This window comes from Schistocerca serialis, chromosome 1 (genome assembly GCF_023864345.2).
Source record: "Schistocerca serialis cubense isolate TAMUIC-IGC-003099 chromosome 1, iqSchSeri2.2, whole genome shotgun sequence".
NCBI lineage: Eukaryota > Metazoa > Arthropoda > Insecta > Orthoptera > Acrididae > Schistocerca > Schistocerca serialis.
The window spans coordinates 339,826,926-339,850,696 of NC_064638.1; the positions used below are offsets into that span (position 1 = coordinate 339,826,926).

General features: G+C 46.6%; 1 protein-coding gene across 3 annotated transcripts in view; it reads left to right on the plus strand.

Moving 5' to 3' along the window:
* Positions 1–23,771, plus strand: part of LOC126469991 (uncharacterized) — a 54,843-nt gene that overhangs the window by 27,934 nt on the left and 3,138 nt on the right. For 2 of the 3 annotated variants that reach the window (XM_050097442.1, XM_050097451.1), the window contains exons 2-3: positions 2,459–2,789; positions 10,757–11,101. In XM_050097442.1, coding sequence (XP_049953399.1) covers positions 2,502–2,789; positions 10,757–11,098 — 630 coding nt within the window. In that variant the 5' untranslated portion in view covers positions 2,459–2,501 and the 3' untranslated portion in view covers positions 11,099–11,101. The remainder of the gene's footprint in view (positions 1–2,458; positions 2,790–10,756; positions 11,102–23,771) is intronic. The other variant, XM_050097460.1, reaches the window with a different exon arrangement.

Consider the following 23,771-nt stretch of genomic DNA (forward strand, 5'->3'; position numbering starts at 1 on the left):
TTGCAGATTTCAGTGCTATGCTGTCAACAAGTGTCAGTGTGCGATCGATATGGGCCTTCGGGGCCGAAGGGCCTTCGTGTACCTTTGGCGACTGGAGGACACAAAGCTTTACGCCTCGCCTGAGCCAGTCAACACCGACGTTGGACTGTTGCTGATTGGAAACATGTTGCTTGGTTTCGTTTCAAATTGTATCTAGCGGGTGGACCAGTACGTGTATGGTGACAACCTCATGAATCCATGGACCCTCCATGTCACCAGAGGGCTATTCGAGGTGATGGGGGCTTTCCAATGATGTGGGGCGTGTGCAGCTGCAGAGATATGGGACCCCTGACAGGTGACAGGTATGTAGGCATCCTGTCTGATCACCTGCATCCATTCATGTCCATTGTGCATTCCAGCGGACTTCGGTAATTCCAGCAGGACAATGCGACACCCCACACCTCCTGAATTGCTACAGAGCGCCTCCAGGAACACTCTTCTGACTTTACACACTTCCGCTGGGCACCAAATTCCCCAGACATAAACGTTATTGAGCATATCTGGTATGCTCTGCTACGTGCGTTCAGAAGAAATCTATCCCCGCTGGTACTCTTACGGATTTATGGACAGCCCTCCAGGATTCATGGTGTCAATTCCCTCCAGCACTACTTCAGACGTTAGTGTAGCCCTTGCCACGTCGTGTTGCTCGCAGGAACCCTACACGATATTTGGCAGGTGTACCAGTTTCTTTGGCTCTTCAGTGTATTTAACAAAGTCACAATTGCTCCTGCTGCATCTAATGGGCAATTTGTGACCTACTACGGCTATCACACGGTCGTCAGTCGTGTAGCGTGCCGGGAAACATACACTACTGGGCATTAAAATTGCTACACCACGAAGATGTCGTGCTACAAACGCGAAATTTAACCTACAGGAAGAAGATGCTGTGATATGCAAATGATTAGCTTTTCAGAGCATTCACGTAAGGTTGGCGCCGGTGGTGACACCTACAACGTGCTGACATGAGGAAAGTTTCCAACCGATTTCTCATACACAAACAGCTGTTGACCGGCGTTGCCTGGTGAAACGTTGTTGTGATGCCTCGTGTAAGGAGGAGAATTGCGTACCATTACGTTTCCGACTTTGATAAAGTTTGGATTGTAGCCTATCGCGACTGCGGGTTATCGTATCGCGACATTGCTGCTCGCGTTGGTCGAGATCCAATGAGTGTTAGCAGAATATCGAATCGGTGGGTTCAGAAGGGTAATACGGATCGCCGTGCTGGATCCCAACGGCCTCGTTTCACTAGCAGTCGAGATGACAGGCATCTTATCCGCATAGCTGATCGTGCAGCCACGTCTCGATCCCTGAGTCAACAGATGGGGACGTTTTCAAGACAACAACCATCTGCACGAACAGTTCGACGACGTTTGCAGCAGCATGGACTATCAGTTCGGAGACCATGGCTGCGGTTACCCTTGACGCTGCATGACAGACAGGAGCGCCTGCGATGGTGTACTCAACGACGAACCTAGGTGCACTAATGGGAAAACTTCATTTTTTCGGATGAATCCAGGTTCTGTTTATAGCATCATGATAGTAGCATCCGTATGTGGCGACATCGCGGTGAACGTACATTGGAAGCGTGTATTCGTCATCGCCTTACTGGCGTATCACCCGGCGTGATGGTATGGGGTGCCATTGGTTACATGTCTCGGTCACCTCTTGTTCGCACTGACGGCACTGAACAGTGGACGTTACATTTCAGATTTGTTACGACCCGTGGCTCTACCCTTCATTCGATCCCTGCGAAACCCTACATTTCAGCAGGATAATGCACGACCGCATGTTGCAGGTCCTATACGGGCCTTTCTGGATACAGAAAATGTTGGACTGCTGCCCTGGCCATCACATTCTCCAGATCTCTCACCAATTGAAAACGTCTGGTCAACGGTGGCCGAGCAACTGGACCGTCACAATACGCCAGTCACTACTCTTGATGAACTGTGGTATGATGATTAAGCTGCGTGTACAGCTGTACCTGTACACGCGTTCCAAGCTCTGTTTGACTCAATGCCCAGGCGTATCAAGGCCATTATTACGGCCAGAGGTGGCTGTTCTGGGTACTGATTTCTGAGGATCTATGCACCCAAATTGCGTGAATATGTAATCACGTCAGTTCTAGTTTAATATATTTGTCCAATGAATACCCGTTTATCATCTGCATTTCTTCTTGCTATAGCAATTTTAATGGCCAGTAGTGTATTGCAGCGTCTGCAAAAGCTGCGCCGGTACCGGCCACGGGCGCCGTCCACACGGACCGATACAAGCGCGCCCCGATGGCTTATGGACGTAATGCTGAATATATTGAACTTTGTTTTTTCGTCTTTTCGTAATCCATGTTGTTTTCGTGTCTAATCGCCTCCGCAACGACCAAATGTTTGTCCCTGAGAGGGCGCTTTCTGACGTACCGTTCCAGCTCAGCCGGTGCTTAGCGACGGAGGCCCGGGTTGCAGGAGGAGATGGTGGGCCCCGGGCTGGAGTACCGCGTGGTGCGCGGCAGCGCGGCCGACTGCTCGCGCGTGGAGAGCTTCCTGCGGCGCGTGTTCTACCCGCGCGAGCCGCTGTGCGCCGCGCTGGGCTTCACGGCGGGCCCGGCGGACGCGGCGGACATGCCCGCGCTGGACGACCTGCGCGCCGGCTGGTCGCTGCTCGCCGAGCGCCGGCACGACGGCGCGCTCGTCGCCGCCTGCATCTGCGCGCTGCTGCAGCCGGCCGAGGACGGCGGCGCCGCCGGACACCACCGACAGGTTACTCCGCGCTCTGTCCTCACTAGCCACTTACCAGGCGTAGTCGTGGAGTTTCACATAACTTTATCAGTGTATATGGAGTATTGTTTGAGAACCGCCAGGTTAACCGAGAGCGCTAATGCGCTGCTTCCTGGACTCGGGTAGGCGCGCCGGCTCCGGATCGAATCAGCCCGGCGGGTTATCGACGGCGGCCAATGTGTCGACCAGCCTGGATGTGGTTTTTAGGCGATTTTCCACGTCCCACTAGGTGAATACCGGCCTGGTCCCCACGTTCCGCCTCAGTTACACGACTTACAGACATTTGAACACGTTCGCACTATTTCACGGATTACACTAGACGCAGACAGCTGGGGTACACTAATTCCGTCCTGGGGGGTACGGGGTGGCGGCAGGAAGGGCATCTGGCCACCCCCTAAAAACTAACCTTGCCAAATCCGTTTCTAACCGTGCCGATCCTGCGACACCGCACTAGCAAAAGAAAGAAAAGAAAGAAAGAATGGAGTATTGTTTCATGTCTGTGACTGTACTTTAAATTTATGAAATAATTTCTACCGCTTCAGTCACTTTCTACCAAATCAGAAGCTGCTACATCGTCGCGAGTAAAACAGTGACCCGAATATATAATAATTTTCCTTCACTTCACGTCTATGGTCGCAAACTTCTTGTCAACAGATTACCGGTTTCGGTCTGTAAAGACCATCTTCAGATCAGCAGGAAAATATGGGGAAACATAAATATACTAGCAGATTGTCTACAGCTTAAAACAATAAAATAGCCCATAATGAAAAGTACTACTGGCATACATATACATTTGTGCGCTTTAAGTATGAAGAGGCATACCTGTTTTATAAGAACAATGTCCTAATGTACTGCAACCATAGTGGCATCGTCAAATGTTAAATGCAAAATCAACACCAGCATCGTCAAATGTATATAAATAACAGTATATTCAAGTGTCATCATGTAAGCATCACTACTGTTCAAAACAAACTGTGTACAGTAGCCTCAAGATGTTTGTGTTGTAAGTTCACCAAATGTCGCTTCTGTAGGCATACACAAGTCTTCAATGATTAACTGAACAACGTAAAATAAAGGGGGGATACAATCGGTAAAGACTGTAGTGTAATAAAAAGCAATGAAATAAAACACGACAAAAGTTAGATTGCTAAAAAGAGGAAGAGTTAAGACACAGTAATTCACATATCTTCAAGTGCCAATATTACAATGACATAAATAATAAACAGCTTTCGTAGTGCCCAGAATAGTATAAAAATTATAAAAAAACTAAGGAAGCCACAATGAAAGAAAACATACTGCTGCACATAATCAGCGCCCTCTATTAGCACTAACGCCAGAATTACGCATAGGCGAGTAGTGGTTATAGGAACGTGATCGCCAGGGTGTCCTTCGTATCCTGTGGCACGCCGCTGCCAGAAAAGAATGATACAGTTCCGTACCAGGGCATGAACAACATTATCTAGTTCATGCAGTATATTATATAAACAAGGAAGGAACAAGAAAATACTAGAGTTATGCGTACAACGTACGAAAACGAAGTAAATATGTAAGGCACTCTATACTAGGTGAAACTGTCAACAAACTATTTATAACAGAGGCCTTCAGTTGTCAAACAAAGCAAAGTAAGCATTCGACACGAAGTTGCTCTGCCAGTGAAGTGGTTTTGTTCGTTCTTTTTCTTTTGCCTTATAAATTTGAAGCTCGTATAACAAATCGAGAGCTTGGCTTTTCCTAGTGTGTGGACAATACGTATACAATTCTCAGTGCTACATGTAGAAAGACAAGCTTCAGATAAATGCTGTCCCAAAGCAGTTTTGTTCCGTTGCTGTGAATAGTCTTTAAACCTTAAGTTAAAAGAGCGGCCGGTTTGACCGATATAATATTTGTCACAGTTACTGCAGTCAATCCAGTATACTCCAGAGCCAATGAATTTGACATACTTCCTTTTCGTTGTGGTCTATTTTATCGTTTTAAGCTGTAGACCATCTGCGAGTGTATTTATGTTTTCCCATATTTTGCTGCAGATGTGAAGATGGTCATTATAGACCGAAACCGGTAATCTCTCGACAAAACGTTTGTGACCATAGACGAAAAGTAGATGAAACATTCTACTAATATTTATTAGTACGAAAATTTCGGCAGCGTACTACCGTCACCAGCTGTGTTACAGTTTCGTGTACACAGTTTCGTGTATTTTGCTGCAGATGTGAAGATGGTCATTATAGACCGAAACCGGTAATCTCTCGACAAAAAGTTTGTGACCATAGACGAAAAGTAGATGAAACATTCTACTAATATTTATTAGTACGAAAATTTCGGCAGCGTACTACCGTCACCAGCTGTGTTACAGTTTCGTGTACATTACAGTAATTTGAAGTGTGATGAGTACTATTTTCTGATGTGCCAGTGAGGTAACGTATCGTAATTCAACCACGTACAGAAAGAAGCGTTTCTTTCAGAGTGTTCCCAAAGTGAGTTGTATGTTTACATCGTTTCATTAGTGTATTACTTCAATTTTTTGTGGAAATTTATTTCTCTGACGCAGTTTCCGAGTAATGATTTGTGGTAGGCATTACATCATGGACTAGTACTAAAGGTGTACAAATCTCGCTTGACTGTTAGCCAGGCAGGCAATCTCCCCCACATTACAGGCCGAACCAGCACGCTGCTTTCCTTCCCTCCAAGCGAAACTACGCTCATCCCAAGTAGACTACTCAGTGCTACGCTATGTAGCGGTTTATTCTGTACACTTCCGTTCTATTGTAATAAGTACAGTTCATAAATATTTTCGCCGAGTGTTACAAAAGGATATGTTTGTGTTAATGTGTACAAAGAAACAGAGACTGCAAATAGGATACGGGACAGAGAACACAACACAGAAAAAGATCAGAACACAAGAAACACCCATGGATAAATTTAACAGATCAGGGATATATGAAATCACATGCAACACTTGCCAGTCAGTGTATATGGGACAAACATATAGAAACTTCAAAACCAGATATTCAGAACATCTCAGAGCTTTAAAAACCACAGCTCCCATAGCACATTTACTGACCACCTTGTAGCCAACAGTCACCACCCAACTACAATAGAAAGAGACTTAAGAATACTAAAACCTAACCGCAGCGTATACAGTAAACTGACTATTGAGGAAAACTTCCACATACAGAAGGCAATAGCAGAAGGAAAACAGGTCTTAAATGAATACACTACACTCTGCAAGGGCACACTATTTAACACATTAAAGGAACTTTACAAAAAAGACAACACAAGCAGATAAAGTCTGGCCACACACATAGACACACACACACACACACACACACACACACACACACACACAAAGATAAAACGTAAACAAAATTCAAATTTGGCGCCGAACTCTCTGGTAAACAAATGAACACTGACTGGGAGAGGACACACAACAACCACAAAAAAATGGTTCAAATGGCTCTGAGCACTATGGGACTCAACTCCTTAGGTCATTAGTCCCCTAGAACTTAGAACTAGTTAAACCTAACTAACCTAAGAACATCACACACATCCATGCCCGAGGCAGGATTCGAACCTGCGACCGTAGCGGTCTCGCGGTTCCAGACTGCAGCGCCTAGAACCGCACGGCCACTACGGCCGGCCAAGTGAAGTGAAAAGTGCTTTTACGACCTTATTTGTGGGGTATACGTGTTATATTTACGTGTGCATCACGACGCTTCACCATTATGAAGAGAATAAAAGGGCTTGCTACACGAAAATGTAAGTAAAAACGAACATAGGTGCGAAATATGGCGACTGACTAGATGATAGGTTAATTCCCAGAAAAATATCTCATCTACATCGTTTGGTTGCAGATGACTAGCTACCTTTAGTAAATAATACACAAGTGCTCCGAAAAAATCATACACACCAAGTGTAAAGGTATTAACAAAAAGAAACGAACTATTGTTTGAACTAAACATCCACATAATTTTGTAATCGTTTAATAAAAAAATGTTCACATTACAGAATACATAAAACTGATGATGGCACAGTGGTGCTGAAACATGTTTGGGTACTGAGAATAAACGGTGTTTTGCATAACTGGCGGACCTCACATCCTACAATTTTAACTGCAAACATGGTCAACGCAAGCAGCTGCAAATCCAAATGATGAATAATTCCTTAAACTTTGCAAGGTGGCGTATCGATTTATCCATACGTGAAGCCGTGGGAATTATCCCGATAAAAATTTTGTGGCATTCAGTAACCCAAACTTGCGTGTCAGTAGCATCTGCTGGCAGTACTAAACACACTCTAACTGAAATGGTAGTGAATGGACTATTTTAGATATTGTTACAGCTGACTGTTGAAATCTGTTCACGATGGAGAGGCTTTTGGATGAGTCATGGCTGCATTTATCGATGTACGTGAATTTACAGAACAAAGTTGTGTTAAGAGCCTCGCACAGATGAGGAAATAGGAACATGTTGTGCAATTAATGCTACACTAATTATTGGACTGATCATTTCCCACCAAACAATACGTTCTGATAGGTGCAGGCTGCATTTTCTGTATTCGCTGCTGAACCGCCGCCCATGCCTGTCGATGTTTGTGGGAATACTCACGTGACCGACATCCCTAACACACAAAAAAGGAAACTATACAACCAGGCTTGTTAAAAAAAATGGCTCTGAGCATTATGGGACTTAACTTCTGAGGTCAACAGTCCCCTAGAACTTGGAACTACTTAAACCTAACTAACCTAAGGACATCGCAGACATCCATGCCCGAGGCACGATTCGAACCTGCGACGGTAGCGGTCGCGCGGTTTCAGACTGTAGCGCCTAGAACCACTCGGCCACACGGGCCGGCCGACCTGGTTTGTGTGTGTGGGTAGTCTACAGAAAGTACACTAGAAAATCAAGGATTTATCTACATCAATTACTTCAAGCTTTATATTATATACTATGTGAGTGACGATGTGTTGTACTATGCCAATGTGCTTAACATGGTTTTTATCAATCAGAAACTGAATTAATTCCACGTAACGTTAATATACCCAGGAGTCATATTCCATTAAATACTCATATTCATAACAGTACATTAAAAACTAAACTCATCCCGAACAGGCCGTGAAGGCCCAACGGTACCGACCGGTCGCCGTGTCACCCACAGTCCACAGGCGTCACTGGATGCGGATATGGAGGGGCATGCGGTCAGCACACCGGTCTCCCGGCCGTATGTCAGTTTACGAGACCGGAGCCGCTACTTCTCTATCAAGTGGCTCTTCAGTTTGCCTCACAAGGGCTGAATGCACTCCGTTTGCCAACAGCGCTCGGTAGATCAAATGCTAGCCCAGGCCGACAGCGCTTAACTTTGGTGATCTGACGGGAACCGGTAATACTACATTATAATACGAAAAATGAACCTGTAAGAGTGAAAGAAAATCATGTGAAGGTCTCTAGTACTACCTCCAGCGTGGGTGGCGTAAATCCGTCGGGGGTCCCGCCCTCACCTCTCACTCCCATAAGGTGCCCTAACTGTAATGTCTCACACCCACTAGCCCATCGCTGTGTCTCTCATACCCACCACTTCCACTTGCCTCATTCAGCTCAACTCACCGTCATTATCCCATTGTGTCTAACTGTAACTGCCTCCTGTCTCACAGTCACAGTCCCCTTGGTTCTGTCCTACTACTGCCTCCTCTCACTGTCACTCTGTCACTGTCTCCCTCTTGCTCCCTCTTGATGCTACTATCTCCTTCACACCTTCCCACTGCTGCTGTATCTTCTCACTGTCATTATCTCCCTCATCTCGTGGTCATTGTCGTAGACTGTCTCTCATTATTCCTCTCTCATTGGCACTGTCTCCTTCTTTCTTTTCCTAGCACTGTGCTGCCAATGTCAGCTAGGTTCTAGTCCCCCTGTCTCTCACACACGTACATACGGTCTTTGTCTCCTTCGCTTTTTATATACAACAACAAATTTTGAAATACAAAATAACTATATTACAATATTTTCCGAAGGTGGGCATAAATCCCGTACCCCAGCACCTCCCCCAGGTATTACGATGGTTGAGACCTATGACTGATCGGGAAGTGAACTAACAGATGGTTCTGAAATCTGTACGGACTCTTAGCTGACCTCAGCCTCGTTTTTCGCCTGTGAGACAGGATTAAATTTGTCACCACTTCAAAGTCAATAATTAAAAACCCCATAGCCAAAGATTGTGAGATCCCACCACTAAACTGGAAATATTTACGTTCACCGCCAACAGCTCGAACACAGTCCCTAACTAGTCCCTAACAACTCTATCAGATAAAGACCTTAGCAGAAAACAGTAGACCACTGCAGTGTCAATAAATAATAAAGTCTCACAGAGACACCACACTCAGTTTTGCATGGTAACAAATTAAATTTATTGGCAAGAATTAACCCTGGCCGTCACTTTTACTCAACAATACCTCAACTAGATAATGGCTCCACGATCTGCTTTGAGATCTATTTTGACCGAACTAGTCCATGCTCACTAATCCACAAGATTAGCTGAGAAAAGAAAGTACCGTATCTAAGCAGAATTCGACGCCCTCAGAATGAGATTTTGAATGCTTTGCAAATTTACCATACTGGAAAAATAATTTCGCTGATCTCGGAACATCACTAATTCCAGAACCCCAATTTGAACATTATTTTAAAGCACCAGAGCATCACCACCTGCCGCTTTAACCCCACGACAGTTGCCTGTCGACTCCACGATTTCGAGAAGTCGATACCGCTCCACGAAACTGTTTCACGTTACATCCAGTCGGAACCAGAAGCATAACGTAGACGATCTCACTGGCCATTTCCTGCAGCTGCAGTGGATGGTGGGGACACCGAGAGAACTGAGAAAATACTCGCCCTTTCAAAATGCCTAGTCATCTCCGACGACCAACCATTGATTGTAAGGGAAACCATTTCCGCGCACACTTCCGTAGCCAGGGTCGCTAAGGCACGCATGTGCTGTGACATTCGATCTGGAGTAAGCCGGTTAGAATCCTGGTGGTGGCAAAAGTTCTCACTGGAACTGTTTGGTCGTCAAGGGGAGCAGACATGGTGGAGTTAAGTTCCTGATTGGTAGACTTTACACCAATGTCCTGGTTTAAATACCAGACTTCTCTGCAGTGTCTAATTAAGTGAGGCCATAAGACACTGTTGACGGTGATCCGTCCGCAGATGGGGACGTTAAACTTGGCTGTCCTCTAGGTGCAATTCGCGAGGAGTAGGGTATGTTCCGGCGCTGGGAGTGACCCTCACTCTTTTCTCATCATAATCTTCATTCTCATCATCATCATAAAAATGGCTCTGAGCACTATGGGACTTAACTTCTAAGGTCATCAGTCCCCTAGAACTTAGAACTGCTTAAACCTAACTAACCTAAGGACATCGCACACATCCATGCCCGAGGCAGGATTCGAACCTGCGACCGTAGGGGTCGCGCGGTTCCAGACTGAAGTGCCTAGAACCGCTGAGCCACCACGGTCGGCTCTTCATCATCATACAACATAAATAATACACTACATTCCACACAAAAGGACACCCACCCACCCACCCACCCACACACACACACACACACACACACACGAAAACACACACACACACACACACACACACACGCACACACACAATACATACATGTAATGTTAGAAATATTGTCATGGGGCACGTTGCAAATAAATAAACAAAACAAGAAAAACCCTTCCCATCCAGCCAGAAACTTGGTGAGACGACAACAAACACTAACAAAGCTAGCACACAAGATTGGCTAGAAAGTGGACGATACACCATCTGACCACCTGACAGAGTCTGAGGGACGGGACAGGGTGTACGCAGTGATAGGATTCTGCCTCCCCAGAACTAGTTCCCGTGGAATGCCCCTTACGTTCGACACGCTGTACTGTGACGAACTGGAACAGGGACGGCTCTCGCCCGCAGTTTGGGGACGAGCGCATGGCGGAGATCTGGCGCGTCGTGGGCGTCGCGCACGCGGCGGCCGGGCTGGAGGGGCGGCGCGCGCTGGACGTGTCGCTGCTGGCCGTGGACCCCTCGTTGAGGGGCGCCGGGCTGGGCCTGGAGTTGCTGCGGCGCGCCGCCGACGTGGGCCGCGAGGCCGGCGCCCCGCTGCTCACCGTGGTCTGCACCAGCGCCTACTCGGCGCGCCTCGCCCACAAGCTGGGCATGCGCTGCCTGCACAGCCTGCCCTACCACCAGGCCGGCCTCGCCCACCTGCCCCAGGAGCCGCACACGCACGTCCACGTCTACGCGCTGGACCTCTAACAGGTATGCTGCAAAGCGCCACTAGGGTAAGGGTCTAGTCGACCTGCCCGTCTCCGGCCATCCTGATTTAGGTTTTCCGTGATTTCCCTAAATCGCTTCAGGCAAATTCCGGGATGGTTCCTTTGAAAGGGCACGGCCGATTTCCTTCCCCATCCTTCCCTCACCCGAGCTTGCGCTCCGTCTCTAATGACCTCGTTGTCGACGGGACGTTAAACACTAATCTCCTCCTCCTCCTCTAGTCGACCTGTTTTGCCACACATATGCACTAAATATCCCACTATGGTCCACGTATGCGTAAAATGGTTCAAATGGCTCTGAGCACTATGGGACTCAACTGCTGAGGTCATTAGTCCCCTAGAACTTAGAACGAGTTAAACCTAACTAACCTAAGGACATCACAAACATCCATGCCCGAGGCAGGATTCGAACCTGCGACCGTAGCGGTCTTGCGCTTCCAAACTGCAGCGCCTTTAACCGCACGGCTACTTCGGCCGGCCGTATGCGTAAAGTAATTGTGTGCACGGAAATGGAAGAAAAGGCTTGGCCCTAACACGTTAACTGTAGTTGTGTGCCCTGATTAAACGTTAACAATCTTACTAACTAGGCTTCGGAACTATTCTTCCTTTGAAACTCCCTGGCAGATTAAAACTGTGTGCAGGACCGAGACTCGAACTCGGGACCTTTGCCTTTCGCGAGCAAAAGCTCTACCAGCTGAGCTACCCAAGCACGACTCACGCCCCGTCCTCACAGCTTTACTTCTGCCAGTACCTCGTCTCCTACCTTCCAAACTTTACAGAAGCTTTCCTGCGAACCTTGCAGAATTAGCACTCCTGAAATAAAGGATATTGTGGAGACATGGCTTCTAGAATGAGATTTTCACTCTGCAGTGGAGTGCCGTGAGGATGCCACGTGAGTCGTGCTAAGGTAGCTCAGTTGGTAGAGCACTTGCCCGCGAAAGGCAGAAGTTCTAGTCTCGGTCCGGCACACAGTTTTAATCTGCCAGGAAGTTTCATATCAGCGCACACTGCAGAGTGAAAATCTCATTCTATTCTTTCTTTCTTTCGCTTACGCCATAGTCCCGCATCTATCGCAGTGTGGGCGTGGTTACAACGGATTTGGCAGTGTTAATGTTAGGAATGGCCGGATGCCCTTCCTGCCGCCACCCCGCACCCCCCCAGGACGGAATCAGTGTACCCCAACGGTCTGCGTCTAGTGTAAATCGGGAAATAGTGCGGACGTGTTTCAAATGTCTGCGACGCGTGTAACTGAGACGGAACGTGGTGACCAGCCCGGTATTCACCTAGTGGGATGTGGAAATCCGCCTAAAACACATCAAGGCTGGCCGGCACACCGGCCCTCGTCGTTAATCCGGCGGGCGGATTCGATCCGGGGCCGAGCGCCTACCCGAGTCCAGGAAGCAGTGCGTTAGCCCGCTCCGCTACCCTGGCGGGTTAGGCATGGGAACTATCAGTTACTATAATAAAACAAGTGCTAAAAATTACTTTGATTTATTATTATGACTTCAGTGACTGCTCAGCAGAAGGTTCGACCGAGCGAGGTGGCGCAGTGGCTACACACTGGACTCGCATTCGGAAGGACGACGGTTCAATCCCGCGTCCGGCCATCCTGATTTAGGTTTTCCGTGATTTCCCTAAATCACTCCAGGCAAATGCCGGGATGGTTCCTCTGAAAGGGCACGGCCGACTTCCTTCCCCGTCCTTCCCTAATCCGATGAGACCGATGACCACGCTGTCTGGTCTCCTTCCCCAAACCAACCAACCAACCAGAAGGTTCGAATACTCTTCATGGGAGAATGAGTGCGTATACACATATGAAAGTGTGACAACTGTGGATGTTCAAAGAGAAAGTACTGGAAAACTGTTCATGAAATAGAATTTTCTTAACTCACTGCTAATCGTGGAAGTGAGTTGTAGATGATGATTGCATCGGAAGGTTAGTGAGTAAAGAGAAACAGAACCGCAAAGAGTAAAATCATGACCGAAATGTTACCACACAGTGACTGATCGATCGATCTGAACTAACGCGCGTATGAATTTCGTACTTCATTTCTGCAACATTTACATCATTTTCGGGAGACGAGGTGCTGTGAGGCCGCATGCGGGAGTCGGACGCTAGCGCGGCGCTGCTAGTCCGTTCGTGAATTGCCTTTTCCCCTCACGTTGAAAAACACCATTCTCTGCGTCTCTAGACTTCGGTTTTAGGTCCTGTCCTTTATGCCATGTGTAGGAATGACATCCCTAGGCAGATTGGTGGAGAAATTGCTCTATGCAGATGACACCGCCATATACAGAAGTGGTCGCAGCCTTCTCCTTATACACCGCCACCTCCTGCAACATATCGATAAGATAACTCAGTGGTGCAACCGCTGGAAGATAAAGATCAGTCCTACCAATGCTTATTTCGTCCCTAAAATCAAGCTCCCTGACGGCAGTGAGTTAACTTAGAGAATTTTACTCACCTGGGCCTCGAAATAGGTCGACGCCTAACATGGAACAGGCACCTCACCATAGCAAAAAACAAAGACTGAGCCCTCTTCTGAAGGTTATATCTCCTGCTGAAAGGCGACGAAATAACCGTTCAATGCAAACTTCTCCTCTGGCACCAGCTCATACTTCCAGTCTTGCTGTATGGATCGAAGGTGTTGTCTATGGTGTCAGGCACAGCACTACCTGACTGCAGCGTTTCTAGAGAAAAGTTTTTCGTGTCGTCTCAAGCGCTGGCAGATACGTTTCCCAGTACACACATAAGAGGAGACTTCCTAGGCCATCTCACCATATACACACTAATTCAAGACAAATTCACAAAATTTTACCTTACAAAAAAACTTCGCCCGATTTCCTTTTTCGAAATTTAGGAAACGAACCATCAGAAGCTTCTCACAAACGCACGAAATTAACCCTTACACACCTTTTTAGGGACCAATAACACATACATAAAACACCAAACACAAGCTCTTTCTCGGCGTAGGCCGGCAAGACAGCCATTTGGTCAATCCAAAACCTCCCGCAAACTTTGTTCTGGAACGTTCGGCATCGATTCTTTTGGAAGATTCCGAACGCCGACCTACCCGAACTCCTATTTCCAGCATCTTGCCGGTGCCGCCATATGGCAAACATTCTGAATTCCGCTCCATCAAACGGCGACCCGCCAGAAATTTCCCGTTTCTCTTCTCATTGTTAACGCTCAGGAAGTTAGTGGCCCGTCGGCGCTAGACAAATGACTCGCATATGGGGGCGTCCCACGATTAACGCACAATATTGCGATGTTATCGCAAGGTACACGCCATTTGCGTGGGTCATCTGTCGTTCGGAGAAGGCTCTGTATTCATATTCGCCACCTGACGAAGACAAGTAGATTTCACTGAACTCAGCACGAAAATACATTATTTCCCGAGCGTAACTAATTCAGTCAAAGAAGCACGCCGTTCTCTGCTACGGTGAGTGCAACAGCTACCGGCTCAGGTAGATGGCGCTACCCCCCCCCCCCCCTCCCCCGCCCCACAGCGTGCATCCAGTCAGGCACATCGTCTGCTGAAGGCAGACCAAGTCGAGCAGAAATTCTAAGGGTCATTATTTTCACTCTCCACTAACTACCACAATCAATTAAAGATGCACTTTATAATTGAGAAAAATTAAAGAAAATCCTTTACAGTCCTCACCCACTCTCGAGAATAATACCGCTCTTTTGTATATGCATCGGAATTTACTGATTAAGCAGACCTATCTTATCAATGGATTAAGTGTGTTGGGTAAAAAGGAGAAGAAAAAAAACGCGAGGCTGGCCACAGTGCATTTCACCCGTCCAACAATCTGTGAGCCAACAGATTTTCACACTACTGTACAGTGAAGCATTTCGCCAGGAGCTGGCTGATGAAAAGTATCCAGGTAGCCTATGTAATTGACCAATAGGTGTCACGAAAGGTGGGTGCACAAGTATAAACGGAGATGAGCAGTAGCAGCAGAATGGATCGTACAGGAGTGACATTTCAACACTTTTAAAACTACCCAAACTGAACGTTTGATGTAAATGTGGAGTCGAAGGAACAACAACATCCAAACGAAAACCAGACAGACCCTGAATACAAACGAATAGCGACAGTGGAGCATTTCAGAGGCTGGTTGTAAAAACCAGCGGATGGAGTAATTTCTGAACTACTGCCAGCAGTCCATCTAGCGCAATGACTGTGGGCAGAGAGTTAAAGACACTGAGATGATCGAACAGATCCTAGTAAGTCACACATTTCTATGGCCAACGTTAAGCGATCCTTGAGGTAGCGTAAAGGGTGTCGCCTTTGGACAGTGGAAGACTGGACCGAGTGATTTGGAGGGGTGAACCAACTTACGCCTTGTGGCAATCTTGTGGAAGGGTTTCTGTTTGGCGAATCTCTGGACAACGTACCTACCATCATGTGTAGAACCCATAGTGAAATACAGAGTAGTCACTGTTACAGTATGGGGATGTTTTTCGTGGTTAGCGTATGGCTGAACTCCAAAAGACACTAAGTACAGAAGAATATGAATACATTTTACAGTATTGTGCACTGCGAACAGTAGAGGCACTAATCGGTAATGATGATAGTATCAGCATAATAGCGCACCTGTTTAAAGCGGCAACTGTAAGCCAATAACATTCCTGGTATGGACGTTTCGGCCAAGAGTCCGAGATCTCAGCCCAATGGAACTCTTTTTGTTTAAGATCGTCCATTTCGCTCCAGATCCCAGTGTCCACCGTCACTAATTTCTCTGGTTTCACGCTAAAAGGAGAATCAGCTGCCTTTCCTCCAGAGACATTGAAAATATCCCGAAGAGAGCTCAAGCCGTCATAAAGGCGAAGGGTCGACACACCCACGATGGTGGTATCTACTAACAGGTGTGGGGATTTTTTGATTACACAGAATATCAGCATTTCTGGTCATTAAAATGTCTAACATTGTATTTGTACACTTTACTAGGGGGAGTTCAACATTGAAGTTGTAGGTCATTTAGGGATGGGTGTTGTTGTTGTTGTGGTCTTCAGTCCTGAGACTGGTTTGATGCAGCTCTCCATGCTACTCTATCCTGTGCAAGCTTCTTCATCTCCCAGTACCTACTGCAACCTACATCCTTCTGAATCTGCTTAGTGTATTGATCTCTTGGTCTCCCTCTACGATTTTTACCCTCCACGCTGCCCTCCAATGCTAAATTTGTGATCCCTTGATGCCTCAAAACATGTCCTACCAACCGATCCCTTCTTCTAGTCAAGTTGTGCCACAAACTTCTCTTCTCCCCAATCCTATTCAATACCTCCTCATTAGTTACGTGATCCACCCACCTTATCTTCAGCATTCTTCTGTAGCACCACATTTCGAAAGCTTCTATTCTCTTCTTGTCCAAACTGGTTATCGTCCATGTTTCACTTCCATATATGGCTACACTCCATACAAATACTTTCAGAAACGACTTCCTGACACTTAAATCTGTACTCGATGTTAACAAATTTCTCTTCTTCAGAAACGATTTCCTTGCCATTGCCAGTCTACATTTTATATCCTCTCTACTTCGACCATCATCAGTTATTTTACTCCCTAAATAGCAAAACTCCTTTACTACTTTAAGTGTCTCATTTCCTAATCTAATCCCCTCAGCATCACCCGATTTAATTTGACTACATTCCATTATCCTCGTTTTGCTTTTGTTGATGTTCATCTTATACCCTCCTCTCAAGACACTGTCCATTCCGTTCAACTGCTCTTCCAAGTCCTTTGCTGTCTCTGACAGAATTACAATGTCATCGGCGAACCTCAAAGTTTTTACTTCTTCTCCATGAATTTTAATACCTACTCCGAATTTTTCTTTTGTTTCCTTTACTGCTTGCTCAATATATGGGTGTATAGGATGCAAAAGTTCGTACCTATGTCCACAGCAATGGCTCTAGCCATGTTGAGCATGGCGTCAAATACAACTAAGCTGACGGATAAGGTATGTCACTCCAAGTTGTTTCACCTCTGTACCATTCATCAGTCATGGTGGCTGCCCAATGCTGATGTGCCAGTCTCCTGGCAACTCACGATCACACGTTTCCAGTGGATGTGTAATCTGGAGAAATTTTTGACCAGGCCAGCATTATCGGAAACAGTTTGTGCAGAAGAACGTCGGAGTAGCGCGGCGCAGCCACCAGCTTGTATTGGTTACTGTTCATATTCGACTTCGCGAATCAGTTGTCGTTGTGTCCTCAAGGGCTCTTCATACTGCCACACCAGTTGCAGGGCTCATGAGAAGATGGACGATAAGACAACATGGCATCACTCATGTGTGAATTTCTGTCACAGGGTGGACCGACGTCGGCGTGCATCTGTTGTCGAGCTAGGATGATCGACGGTGCTCCGTATGTCGTCGCACTGACCACTGAAAACAAACCGATTGCCTAGTTCGATCTATAGGATATGAAATAAAATCGTCATAACTTCTGAACGGTTTACTTTAGGACGTTCAAACTGTATGGTTGGCTGCGGGGCGTGATGGGAATTAGTATTTATTTATTTATTTATTTAACCTGGCAAGATTAGGGCCATCAGGCCCTCTCTTACATCTAACCAGGCATTCTACTTATTTTACATTCATATGTTTTAGTAGGCATGTTAAACTACATCTAGTACAAAAAGTGAAATAAACAATTTGAAAGGTACACCTGGAAAAATACATACATATAGAGTTTATAATCTTAGGTCACAAGTACTGTTATAATTAGACAATTATTGAAGAGACAGATTTTAGATAGGAGTGCCGGCAGCAGGGAGTATGAGGGAGACTCATGGTGAAGGGAGGAGAAGAATAGAGACATGATGAAACATAATTAAGGAAATATAAAGGAAAAGAAGATTGCGTGGCTAATAGAGAAAGATGAAGAGGAAGGAATCTCAGGAGCAAGATAGGAGACGCTAGCTTTGCTATTTGACAGATGAGGGGATTGTCCTTGTACATTAATTTTGTGGAGAACTTTGTGAGGATGATAGTAGGAAATGCTTCAACTTCTTCTTAAAAGCAGCAGGAGATCGAATTTTGCGCAAGGTAAGGGGCAGTTTGTTCCAGAGGCGGACAGCGGCAACTGAGAAGGAGTTTGCAAAAGTTTTTGTTTTGTGAGTGGGCACAGTTAGGATACCAAATAAGAGTGACCTCGTGTTTCGATTATGATGACATGACAGGTTTTTAATCTCTGAAGCAAGGTACTGGGGTGCTTGCGCCACGAGGAGTCGGTGAAGTAGACATAGAGTGTGGTAGTCACGCAATTTGTCCGGCCGCAGCCACCCTAGCTCAGAGTATGAAGCACTAACATGATCATATCGGCGAATGTTGCAGGTGTAACGCACACAGGCATTCATGGTTAGCTCTAGCCGTCTTTTGTTTTCACTACTCATGCCTTGTTGAATCACATCACAATAGTGGAGGTTCGGTAGAACGAGTGCTTGCACGAGCTGGCGTTTCAAGTCCTGTGGAAATACACTCCTGGAAATGGAAAAAAGAACACATTGACACCGGTGTGTCAGACCCACCATACTTGCTCCGGACACTGCGAGAGGGCTGTACAAGCAATGATCACACACACGGCACAGCGGACACACCAGGAACCGCGGTGTTGGCCGTCGAATGGCGCTAGCTGCGCAGCATTTGTGCACCGCCGCCGTCAGTGTCAGCCAGTTTGCCGTGGCATACGGAGCTCCATCGCAGTCTTTAACACTGGTAGCATGCCGCGACAGCGTGGACGTGAACCGTATGTGCAGTTGACGGACTTTGAGCGAGGGCGTATAGTGGGCATGCGGGAGGCCGGGTGGACGTACCGCCGAATTGCTCAACACGTGGGGCGTGAGGTCTCCACAGTACATCCATGTTGTCGCCAGTGGTCGGCGGAAGGTGCACGTGCCCGTCGACCTGGGACCGGACCGCAGCGACGCACGATGCACGCCAAGACCGTAGGATCCTACGCAGTGCCGTAGGGGACCGCACCGCCACTTCCCAGCAAATTAGGGACACTGTTGCTCCTGGGGTATCGGCGAGGACCATTCGCAACCGTCTCCATGAAGCTGGGCTACGGTCCCGCACACCGTTAGGCCGTCTTCCGCTCACGCCCCAACATCGTGCAGCCCGCCTCCAGTGGTGTCGCGACAGGCGTGAATGGAGGGACGAATGGAGACGTGTCGTCTTCAGCGATGAGAGTCGCTTCTGCCTTGGTGCCAATGATGGTCGTATGCGTGTTTGGCGCCGTGCAGGTGAGCGCCACAATCAGGACTGCATACGACCGAGGCACACAGGGCCAACACCCGGCATCATGGTGTGGGGAGCGATCTCCTACACTGGCCGTACACCACTGGTGATCGTCGAGGGGACACTGAATAGTGCACGGTACATCCAAACCGTCATCGAACCCATCGTTCTACCATTCCTAGACCGGCAAGGGAACTTGCTGTTCCAACAGGACGATGCACGTCCACATGTATCCCGTGCCACCCAACGTGCTCTAGAAGGTGTAAGTCAACCACCCTGGCCAGCAAGATCTCCGGATCTGTCCCCCATTGAGCATGTTTGGGACTGGATGAAGCGTCGTCTCACGCGGTCTGCACGTCCAGCACGAACGCTGGTCCAACTGAGGCACCAGGTGGAAATGGCATGGCAAGCCGTTCCACAGGACTACATCCAGCATCTCTACGATCGTCTCCATGGGAGAATAGCAGCCTGCATTGCTGCGAAAGGTGGATATACACTGTACTAGTGCCGACATTGTGCATGCTCTGTTGCCTGTGTCTATGTGCCTGTGGTTCTGTCAGTGTGATCATGTGATGTATCTGACCCCAGGAATGTGTCAATAAAGTTTCCCCTTCCTGGGACAATGAATTCACGGTGTTCTTATTTCAATTTCCAGGAGTGTATGTTCCGAAACTTTTTGAGAGCATAGAGACAAGCAGACGTCTTTCGGCACACTGCGACTGTATTCTCCGCCCAGTTGAGATGCTCATCCAAAGTTACACCCAAGTTCTTCACTGTTTTCTGATATGGTATTGGAGTACCGTCGAGCCGAATAGGAGGTAGCCGTTCGCGGAAATCTGAACTTATTAATTTCTGATGGGCTATTAAGATTACTTGCGTCTTTTTTGCATTTAGTTTAAGCCCCAGGTTTTTCGCCCATCTCACTACTGAAGACAGATCATCATTCATCTGAGCGATTGCAGTGTTTACATCTTCAGGTCTGACGTTTAGGTAGAGCTGGAGGTAGTCGGCATAGAAATGATATTTACAGGAGGACAGAACTGCCTAGTGATTACCGACCAATTAGCATACTGCCTGCTGTTTCCAAAGCACTTGAATATATTGCTCATGACCAAATCACTGAACACTTGCATGAATTCAGCCTATATGACAAATTTCAATCCGGTTTCCGTAAACATCACAGCACAAGCACTGCTCTAATTAAAGTAACTGATGACCTGAAATATGCAATCGACAATCGAAAGGCAACAATATTGACGATACTGGACTTCAGCAAAGCTTTTGACACTGTTAACTTTGACATATTGCTCAGAAAAATGCAACAGCTTAATTTCTCTGATAGTGCAATGAGATGGTTTGAAAGCTACTTAAAAGACAGACAGCAATGTGTTGTCTGCGTAAATGAAAAATCTTCCTGGAAACATGTTTCCTCGGGAGTGCCACAAGGATCAGTCTTAGGACCACTTTTGTTTTCTTTATTTGTCAACGATATTTCGCATGGTTTATCGACGAAACCCACTTTCTTTTTGATGGGCTGCCAGTAAGCGAAATTGGCGCGTTTAGCGGACTGAGAATTCGCATTTCGCGATCGAGAAGTCAAAAAAAAAAATGGTTCAAATGGCTCTGAGCACTATGGGACTTAACTTCTAAGGTCATCAGTCCCCTATAACTTAGAACTACTTAAACCTAACTAACCTAAGGACATCACACACATTCATGCCCGAGGCAGGATTCGAACCTGCGACCGTAGCAGCCCCGCGGTTCCGGACTGCAGCGCTAGAACCGCACGGCCACCGCGGCCGGCGATCGAGAAGTCTCTTCGCCCTCAACGGGTGACTGTATGGTGCCCAATGTCCAGTCACGAAATAATCAGTACGATATTCCCTGCTAGCATTGTGACTGCCGAACGTTACGTGAAGGTTTTGGAAGATTATTTCATCCTCATTATCCGATGTGACCCTAATTTCGACCAGACATGGTTCATGCAAGACGGAGTTCGACCCCATCAAAGCAAGAGAGTGTTTCATCTCCTGGAGGAGCACTTTGGGGACAGAGTTCTGGCTCTGGGGAACCGAGAGGCCACTGGCATGGGCCTCGATTGGGGGCCATATTCTCCGAATCCAAACACATGCGACTGCTGTTTGTGGGGCTGTATTAAAGACAAGGTGTACAGCAATAACCCCAAAACTATTGCTGAACTGAAAACAGTCATTCAGGAGGTCATCGACAGCATTGATGTTCCGACACTTCAGTGGGTCATGCAGAATTTCGTTATTGTCTACGCCACATCGTCGCCAATGATGGCCCCTGACGCATGACCAGAGCACGCTCAGTGGACCGAAGTCATTTTCAGAACTGTTGTACAAAGTTGAGGTCGGTTCCCCACAGCACAAAAGCGTTACTGTTTCTGGTCCTGACCTGCTTGCTTGCCTACTTTCAACACCCATCTCCAGACTCTGGGATTACAATAACATATGTAATTTCACACGGTTTGCCAGAATATCATGCCATTTTCGTGAGACACTCGTACATATACCGCGAATACCGTTGTACAAAGGCTGAATCGGTTCTCCTCAAGACAAAGGCATCACCGATTCTGGTCCCGACTTGCTTGCTTACTTGTTTTCTATACCAATTTCCAGACTCTGGGATTACAAGAACACGTGTATTTTCACATGGTTTGCCAGAATATCACACCATTTATACGATACTTCTCTGTATCAAGCACATAGCAATATCGCTTGCATAGCAGCATCGCTCTCGCAACATAATTCCGAAGATACAGACTGGAAATTATTTCCCTAGAAACCCGAAACTTTAGCGAGGTGGAGCGTGCTGTAAACCACTGAGTAATTAGAAACTTATCCCGCCTGCGAAGACCTTTATGTGAAAACTCGAAAAAAATAGAGGAAACTGATATATCCACTCGCGAATACCGATGTCGGTGATGTAACAGATTACAAATCAACCCTATAATTTACAAAGTCAACTAAGGTGTTTCTCATGTCTAGAGAACCAGTAAACGTGTCTTCCACCTTTCTTTCACCTGCTAGATGCACACACCTCAATCGATGTTCTCTCAAATAAATAAATACAGGAAATGTGAAGATTAGTCAATCGGACAATTTACATAGGAGGGAATATTGGTCCAGTGCAAACACTTGTCCATATTGAATCTTCTCAAATTTCCACGCTATCACGAAAGCTGTACAACACATACTAACTAGTAGTTCGCTATTCGGCCGTCTAGAGGACGACACGATTAAGTCAGCTACATTCCTGCATCCCAACAGGCCTCTCCATTCTGACAGCTCCATGAATCATTCCCGCTACAGGCCACTGCCGGCGCGCCACGCACCCCTAGACAGAATTATCCTAGGAAACCAGTCACATACATATTTGATTGCTATTCTTACAATGAAATGTTACGATCACAGTCTCAATTGGATGACATTCAGCAATGAGCCAATTATCGGAAATACACCTGCTGATGGCGGTGGCCCTGGAAATAGAAATATCTGTAACATTCTTAAGACTTGACCTACTCTTCCCTTTGCTATCACAGTATTCCACATCAAATCCATACCTTCCTTACGACTGGACATAGACATTTCCTTTGTACATGTCGGAACACACACACATACCTTATAAGCTGATGATCATGGCGAACCTATCACGCACCCCCTTCTACTAACAAGGGAACCTCCCCATCGCACCCCCCTCAGATTTAGTTATAAGTTGGCACAGTGGATAGGCCTTGAAAAACTGAACAAAGATCAATTGAGAAAACAGGAAGAAGTTGTGTGGAACTGAGAAAAAATAAGCAAAATATACAAACTGAGCAGTTCATGGGAATATATGTATCATCAAGGACGCTGGGGATAGCAGGAGCTCCGTGGTCTCGTGGTAACGTGAGCAGCTGCGGAACGAAAGGTCCTTGGTTCAAATCTTCAATCGAGTGAAAAGTTTAATTTTTTATTTCCAGTTTATGTGACAAACTCTTATGTTTTCATCACTTTTTTGGGAGTAATTATCACATCCACAAGAAAACCTAAATCGGGCAAGGTAGAAGAGTCTTTTTACCCATTCGCCAAGTGTACAAGTTAGGTCGGTCGACAACATATTCCTGTCATGTGACGCACATGCCGTCACCAGTGTCGTATAGAATATATCAGATGTGTTTTCCTGTGGAGGAATCGGTTGACCTATGACCTTGCGATCAAATGTTTTCCGTTCCCATTGGAGAGGCACGTCCTTTCGTCTACTAATAGCACTGTTTTGCGATGCGGTCGCAAAACACAGACACTAAACTTATTACAGTGAACAAAGACGTCAATGAACGAACGGACAGATAATAACTATGCAAAAATAAAGAAAGTAAAATTTTCACTTGTGGGAAGACTTGAACCAAGGAC